Source organism: Danio rerio, chromosome 1 (genome assembly GCF_052040795.2).
Source record: "Danio rerio strain M-AB ecotype USA chromosome 1, GRCz13ab, whole genome shotgun sequence".
Lineage (NCBI taxonomy): Eukaryota > Metazoa > Chordata > Actinopteri > Cypriniformes > Danionidae > Danio > Danio rerio.
The window spans coordinates 56,784,735-56,793,307 of record NC_141021.1 but is presented as its reverse complement, the minus strand read 5'-3'; the positions used below and the strand labels follow the sequence as shown (position 1 = coordinate 56,793,307).

At 33.0% G+C, this 8,573-nt stretch overlaps 1 protein-coding gene across 1 annotated transcript in view; it reads right to left on the bottom strand.

The window, feature by feature from the left end:
- Window positions 1-1,044: 1,044 nt before the first annotated feature.
- Window positions 1,045-8,573, bottom strand: part of tnpo2b (transportin 2b) — a 31,924-nt gene continuing 24,395 nt past the window's right edge. Inside the window, exons 20-25 of the mRNA XM_087237894.1 lie at window positions 7,011-7,106; window positions 6,842-6,917; window positions 6,207-6,306; window positions 4,855-4,929; window positions 4,618-4,761; window positions 1,045-2,857 (exon numbers count right to left, since the gene is read on the bottom strand). Coding sequence (XP_087094020.1) covers window positions 4,654-4,761; window positions 4,855-4,929; window positions 6,207-6,306; window positions 6,842-6,917; window positions 7,011-7,106 — 455 coding nt within the window. The 3' untranslated portion in view covers window positions 1,045-2,857; window positions 4,618-4,653. The remainder of the gene's footprint in view (window positions 2,858-4,617; window positions 4,762-4,854; window positions 4,930-6,206; window positions 6,307-6,841; window positions 6,918-7,010; window positions 7,107-8,573) is intronic.

Genomic DNA, 8,573 nt, shown 5'->3' with positions numbered 1-8,573 from the left:
ATACAATAAAACAAAGGAGTAAACATTACTGTTTCCACGCGTTTCTTTCTATTTTGTCATTTTTTATCTTTACATACAATAAAATAGAAAAGTAAACATTCCTGTTTCCACACACACACACTTGTAAAAGAAAAAAACAATAACTTATTTTAGGGTTTATTTCCGGCAGCTGTATTAAATTATAGAAATTTACCGTAAAAAAATGAAATTTTTAAATTTAAAGTAAATTTCTGTAATTAAACCTGTTATTTTACAGTAAATTTCTGTAATTTAGCAGCCATTATTTTACGTTTTTTTCCGGCACCCCAGCTGCCGGAAATAAACTCTAAAATTAGATTTTTTTGTTACAGTGCACGTTTCCTTCTATTTAATTTTTTTTCAGAATTGTGAAGAGTCATTTTAACTTTTTCAGCTGTGTGTGGGCCACACATTTCCGCCACTATTTTAATGCAGGAGGGTTTGATTAGCTCCTCTCCAATATTATGCAGCTTTTTTTCCCGTGGCAATCAACACTGAACAGTCAAACAAAGCTTCAAAAAAATTATTTTTGACAGAGCCATCTTTTTTTTTTTTTTCTCGAAGAATTCCTGATCTTTTTGTCTCTGAATGCTTCATTTGTATTCATGCTGTCTCTTTTTCACCACAAATGACATTCTGGACGAAACCTGCCTTCAGTAAAACCTAAATTTAGGTAGGTTTTGATATATGGTCAAATCTTTTTCTTCGCCTCTGAAGAATCACTGCATTTACGTTTCTCAGCCATTTTTGTTTTGATTTTGCCTTTATGACACGTTGACAAGCACGTTACGAGACTGAGCAAAATTTAAATAATTATTTATACAAGACATTTTTACCATTATGTTGAAATTTTAAGCATACTTTTTTTTTGGTACTTAAAAATAATTTTTTTCAACAACACTTATCAGACCCCAGGTTGGAAACCACTGCACTAGCATATATAACTAAAATGCAACAACAGTCAACGTTTACAGTTTGACATGACAACTTAGTTTAAAAATTCACAAAATACAATAAAAGCACTTCTTCAGCTTGGTAAAAAATCATTTTATTTTTCCTGGCAAGGTAAAGAGAGAAAGGTGTGATTGTTTTTTTTTTGTTTTTGTCTTTCAGAGTCTCAGTGCAGATTTCCACACGCAGCAATTGTTCTCCGCCTCGCCGTCCTCGTCACTTCCTGTTTTTGCTTTCAGTTTCGCTCTCATTTCACATCTTTCAACCAACAAATATTTGTCACGAGGAAAATAAAACAAGACGCATGATGAATCCAACAGTTTTATCAGTAAATTTACCAGCAAAGTCCTTACAAAAAATAATAAAAATAGCAAAACAACAACAAAACAAAAAAGTGCATGACAAAAAGCGATAATCCAATTGAAATTACGCATTTTGCTCTGATTTAAATGTTGTGAATTCGATACTATTTATCAAAGTAACCAAAATTAGCAATAGCAGCAAAACTTAAAAAAAAAAAAAAAAAAACCTTAATATCGTAAAACTATATTTGATATAGTTGTAGTTTGTTGGATAAGCTGATTTAATCACTAAATACCAAATATCAATATGGCATCAATATTTATCGGTACAAATACATTCATACACACACACACACACACACACACACACACACACATAATCGTGCGCACACATCGTTGGTCACAGTTTACAGGTCAATAGGGGTCCAGGAGTCAAGTGTAAGGTACCTTAAAACAATTAACAACCTATTAACACACATACGAAATGCGAAGTACGAAAAACACATGGCAATGACGTCAACAAAACACACTTAAAAGCTCCCAACAAATCTACCGTACACACACATACAACCAAACACATACATAACGTAAATCATGATCGTTATACTGTGGAGTTTCCATTCCAGCTCCTTCACGACGAGACTCTCTCTCACTCTCTCGAAAAATAATAATAAATCACAAGAATCAACTACGGTGTGATTGAAATCTGTAAACTACGATGAGTCTCAACAGCGAACACTGACCAAGCCCAGGAAAAAGCTACAAGTTTTACTATGCAAAATAAGTGAGAATGTCGGAAAATAAACGTTACGGCATAAGAGACGCAAGCAAGAATCATGACGACGGACAGAACGACGACAATGACGAAGCTGATGATGATGAAAACTGTGAATTCATAGATGCTCCCTTACTTAACGATCGATAACAGAAATTCGCGATAGCGCGCTAACCATCTTTTTTTTTAAAGCCGAGAGATTGTTCTCGTTTCCTCAATAGTAATTATTTTTTTCTTAAAAAAGAAAAGAAAAACAACGCTAGTCTTTCCTAGATAGTCTCAGTGTTAAAGTCTGATTATGCTATTGCTACGGCAGCGCTGGCGCAGCAGGCCGCTCGTAGTTATTGCAACTTCATGTGCAAGTGTCTCTATGGTCAGTGTGTGTGAATGCGTTTTTGATTCTTATGCCTGGGATTAACTTGAGATTAAAAAAAGTCGTATAACAGTTGCTGTCTAGCTTCCCTCCCTAAACTTAATCTTATGTTAGCGATTATTCCCAGATAACTGTCTATGCCTCCCTCCCGTTTAACCTACGACCTCCCTCCCGCTCTTCTTAAGTTTAATCGCTCTCCCTCGGTTACGCTAGCTCTTGTCTTTCCCTACGTTTTTAGGTTCATTCCCTGTGATTGGGTGCATTCTGCAGTTAACTAGAGGAGTCCCCTCCCCCCTCCCACCCACCCACCCACCCTCATGGACACACAAAGGGCGTGGGATCTGTCCGTCAGGCGGAGCGGCCAATCGCGTCCCTCTCCCCCACGATCAGGGCAGTGCAATACACAGATGGATGAGTTCCCCCCTCCTAAAGGTTCAACTGGAACAAAAGGAAAAGAAAAAGATGCATAAGAAAAAAGTCAAGTTTGTTTGGTTTCTTTGACTGATTATCGGTTTATATTAGCGGTTTACAACCGATATATTTAACTATTTTAACACCCTTCGATTATATTTTTTCTATGTTCATTAATTATTTTTCAATTTTACAAGTCTGACAAATGATTTCACTTAAGAAATCATTACATAAGATAGAAAACAATTTCCGAAATATGAGAAAAGCAGACTGTTGTTTTTGACTGATTATCGGTTTGACCGATATTACAATTTTAACACTCATCGATTATATTTTCTGAATAAAGTATGAATATGAAGGCTGACATCATTTACAAATAAAATTACTTTTATTAAATAAGAGCAAAGACTTAGACTCAAGTTGTTGTTTTTGATTGATTATCGGTTTGACCGATATATTTACCTATTTTAACACATTCCGATTATATTTTCTCAATATCCACACTTTATTAAATATTACATGTCTGACAAATTATTTAAATTTAAAATAACTTCAGAAAAGTAGACCAAAGCTATTTTTAAGACTAAATATCGGTTTATACCGATATATTTAACTATTTTAACACCCTTTAATTAAATTTTCTCAATATTCATACTTTATTAAATATTACAAGTTTGACAAATTACTTATATTCAAAATAATTGAGAAAAGTAGACTGAAGCTTTTTTTTTTTGGAATGATTATCGCTTTGACCGATATATTATAATTTGAACACTCATCGATTGTATTTTCTGAATATTCCTACTTTTTGTATAAGCCAGACAAATTATTTAAATTGAAACTTTTATTAATTAAAAGCAAAGTAGACTAAAGCTTTTTTTTTGACTGATTATCGGTTTGACCGATTTACATTTTCCATTTTAACACCTGTCCATTTTATTGTAATTAAATATTACAATTCTGACAAATGATTTTAATTGAAAATAACCTAGGAAATAAGACAAAAGTAGACTAAAGTTCTTTTTTTACTGATTATCGGTTTAGTCTATATATTTTTCTATTTTAACACTTGTTTATTATATTTTATCTTAATATTCATATTTAATTAAATATTACAAGTCTGACAAATTATATTAAAAATTACTAATGAGATGAGAGCAAAGTTGTCTAAATCGTACCTTTTTAGAGTAATTATCGGCCTGACCGATATATTTCTATTTTAACCACCTGATGACTGTTTTCTCATTCATACTTTATTTAATAATACAAGTCTGACAAATTATTTCAATTGAAAATTACTTATGTAATATTAGTAGACTCAAGTTTCTTTTTTACATTATCGGTTTGATATATTTCAATTTTAACATGCGTCGATTATATTCTTTTCCTCAATATTCTGTGTGACCGATTACTGACATTGAAAATTGCTTGTATTTAATTTTCAATTGTCAATTTATATAACCAGTTACACTGAATATTGAGAAAAAACGTAGACCTGATGGATGTTAAATAGAAAACATATATCGGTCAAACCAATAATCAGTCAAAAAAGCTTTAGTCTAATTCCTCTTGTTTCATTAGGCATAAAAGTCAAATAATTTTATGAATAATTATCAATTTGATAAAATTACAAAATTCTGTCAAGAAATAGCAAAAATTGCAGATTCTGTCTGGCCAATAAGCATCGGGGGAATGTGTGACTGCTACATTATCTAATATACACCGCAGCAGAAACGACTACAGCAACCGATTGTTTTTTCCAGCTCAATTTAGTAAGCAACACTAACCTGACAGCATGTGCTGCGTGTGACGCGAGGGTGGGGCTACACGCCATAGCATGCAGAGAGGCGTTCCTTCAGGATGGGTGGGAACTGCTCCGAGAACTGCTGCCAGTTCTCCTCACCAACCTGATCCTTAAAACCGTGGAGGATCTACACAAACATAACCACAAACACATTTAACATCACGAATCTTCTTACATTTCACCACTATAAAGACACTGTAGCTCCACACACGCGTCTGACCTTGTAGAACATGTCCCTCAGGTCATCTTTAGGATTGACCCAGGAGGCCACGGCATCACAGAAGAAGATGAAATCCTGTGGTGGAGAGACAGAGGAGGTCAAATATAGAGTGATACAAGGAAAAGTAGCTGCGTTTCCATCCAATGACTTAAAAAGAACAAAATCAAAACTAAACTGAATTAGACAAATATCAGACAGAAAAAAATGTAGTTTTGCACAGGAAGAGAAGCTGCGCGAGTCGTTTACTTCGATAATAAATGAGTTGCACATCAGAGGATGAAATGTAATGAGCGCTGTGGTTTTTGGAGCCGTGACACGCTCTTTGGGAGCGCAGACAGATGCTTTAGACAGTCCTGAAGGTAATAATAATAGAACACTGAACCACTGTGATGACAGACTTTGGCTGAGGGATTTTAGAACTGAGCAAAACAACATTTCAGATGTTTTACAATGTGCTCGAAATGCTGGTTTGAAGATTAACGCCATCTCATCACACATATTTTTGTCATGCCATTATCTGTTAAAAACAATCACTTTTCTGATTCGCATTCTGGAATTTATTGAGTAAACGGGTCTCCATTGTAGTTTAAGAGGCATACTTCCCTTCTCTCTCTCTGCCACATATGCTTTCCTGTTTATTCTCAACTGTCCACTTAATAAAAGGTAAATACCTCTAAAAAATCATAATTAAAAAGTAGAAGCCCAGTGATCCACATATTTTCATTTTGACGTTTATTTTATCTTGGGAAACAAAACACCACAAAGGTTTCGGTTTAACCCCTTTCTCAGTGTGTGTGACTGTCTTCCATCCATATTTTAAGCACTTTTTAAATATGATAAAAAGTTTATCCTACTTAGTTGACATTTTCAAAATATATGTGCATACTGGCATTTTCAATTTATAGTAGTTATAACATATTTGGAATTTGGAATTTTTTTAATTAAAATGTATGCAGTTATTCTCTGATGTATACGGTTATGGTAAATTACATTAGTAATAGTACTTAATTTGGTATCTATGCCATTATTTATATATATATATATATATATATATATATATATATATATATATATATATATATATATATATATATATATATATGCAATTATGTTTTTATATTTCTTGTTTCGTTAATTGAGATTGGGGGATAGGATTAACAATGGGCAATATATACTGTTTACTTCTCTAAATATTTAACTTGTTTTGTCATACAAAAGACCACTAAAAAGTTTAAAATAAATTGTCGTTATAATAGTGTTCCATGATAATAGTATTCTTTAATGCGATAGTTCAAAATACGCATAGAAAAAGGTGGATGCAGACAAGGATAATCCAGAATATGAGCTCTGACCTGGACCACACCGCCGGGATTCACACCGATCATCACACAGATGCCTCTGAAGGCAGAGTCCTTTTCTTCATTGTCTCGGATGTTTCGTAACGATGTGCACCTGCAAACCATCATCAAACACATTACTACATTTCATCAGGTATTGCTGGTAGCATAATTTAAAGTGACAGTACACCAAAAAAAATACTCTATTTAATCACTTTTGAAAGTTTTATAGGTTTTACACAAAAGAATAGATATATGTTGGGGAATGTTTTAAATGTCCTTTGTCCATAAACATCTATAGTAAAAGAATTAAAATAAAGTCAACGTCTCCTGGTTTACAACATCATTCAAAATATATTCCTCCATGCAAAACAGAACAAGAGAAATACTGCCCCTTTAAGATCGCCTTCACAATGCATCGACCATAAATGCAAAGAAAAGTTTGAGGTTGGTAATATTTCTAAAAGTCTTAGGATCTTAGGTCTGCATTTATTTAATTTTTAAAAATACACAAATTCTGAAATATTTTTACAATTCAAAACAGCTGTTCACTGATTAAATACACTGCGACTATTCCTGTGATTAAATTTATTAATTTAAAAAGCAGAATTTACACCATTTAGTATAAAGATGTCTATGTTGAGACTCACCAGGGTCTGATGAACTGTTGCAACATGGGCGCCACTTCTTGTGGACACACATAACCCAGGCGACCAATCGTGATGGCTGCACAAAAGAAGAGAAAAGTTGGAGATGGTCAGGGTTACAGAAGGTCAGGGTTATTTTTAGGGCTGTATAAGGTGTGGTAAGCGGTTTTACCTGTGTTCTCCAGCAGGGTTTTAGGAGTGTTGGGTCTGTTAATGATCTCCACCAGATGAGGAAGAACCAGAGCCACATACGGCTGCATCTCCACACCTATAACGACAGCAGCACATCATATATAGTCACAGTCACTCCAAACAAACCATCAGCACATTCAATAGAGAGGCCTCGACTTATGACAAAAATGACAGAAAAAAAACAATTATACTCCTCATATATTTCTCTTTTAAATTCATATTTAGTATATAGGATGCTTTGCTGTATAATATATTTGCGCATATACATTAGATTAGTCAAGTTCAAAAACCAAAACTGAAGCTAATCTAATAAAGACATCCAAAAAAGTACATCAAAATAAATATATTGGGGGGGGGGGTATCAAACACAATTTAAATAAACAGTGAAAACAAGCGAAGATAAATAATATTAAATTTAGTAGTTAGATTTTTTGTGTGTGTAAAACTCATTCAAATTTAAATGTATTTTCTATCCCTATAGAGAAGTGTTTTTCTCAACCATGTTCCTGGAGGACCACTAGCACTGCACATTTTCTATATCTCCATAACCAAACACACCTGATTTACATCATCAGCTCATTAACTTGAAAAGCCTGTAAAGACATACAATACATGGAGTGTTGGTGGTCGTCCAGAAACTTGGTTGAGAAACACTGCTATAGATGTTCAGTATTTTATTGAATACAACTGTATAATAAAAGTGTTTTGTTTAATTGTACCAAAATCTCAGCTTTATTCACTGAGAAATTGATAGAAATATTCTGTACATGAACTGTATATGGTTAAAAAGGCTGCTCAGCAATTTTACAGTCAATAAAATGTGGTTATTTTATTAGCTTGTGTTTTTAAAATCAGCATAATTTAAATTAGAGTTAAATATTTAAAAAACAAAACCTTACAAAAGCTATTTATATTATTTGATAACATAAGGTTACAACTTTTACAATTATTATCAACCAAATGCATCCACAATTTTCAGTTTCCATAAGGCTGTTACCAAAAATAACAAGTAAGACACATTAACAGTCTATTTGTTAGTAAAAAAAAATTAAGCATGGCTACCATAGCCAGCAGTTATGGCCTGTTATAATATAAAGTTGTTTTTTAAATTATTTTTTTTTTTGTATAAATGAATCCGAGCATATTTTATTTGGACAAATTCATTGTAGTGAAGCATCTGAATCAGTTTGCATTCATGGAATTATATGGTTATAAGCCTTGAAGGGATACAGCTATGGATACTCGCCTCAGTATAGCATCATTTTTGTGACACTGCACAACAATAATTAATAGTTCTATATTACTGTGAGGGGTAGGTGTTTTTAAAATAGAATTGACTGGGTAATTTAAAAAATAATATGAATAACACTTTAATTACTGTTTTTACATTACTTTAGGGTTTAGCTAGGGGTAGATGTTAATAAAATACAATTGAATGGGTAATTTAATAAATACTAAGAAAAACACTCTGTATAATTACTGTTTTTACGCTAAAATAATGGTTGGGTAATGGGAAGACGTTATTAAAATACAATTAATGAGT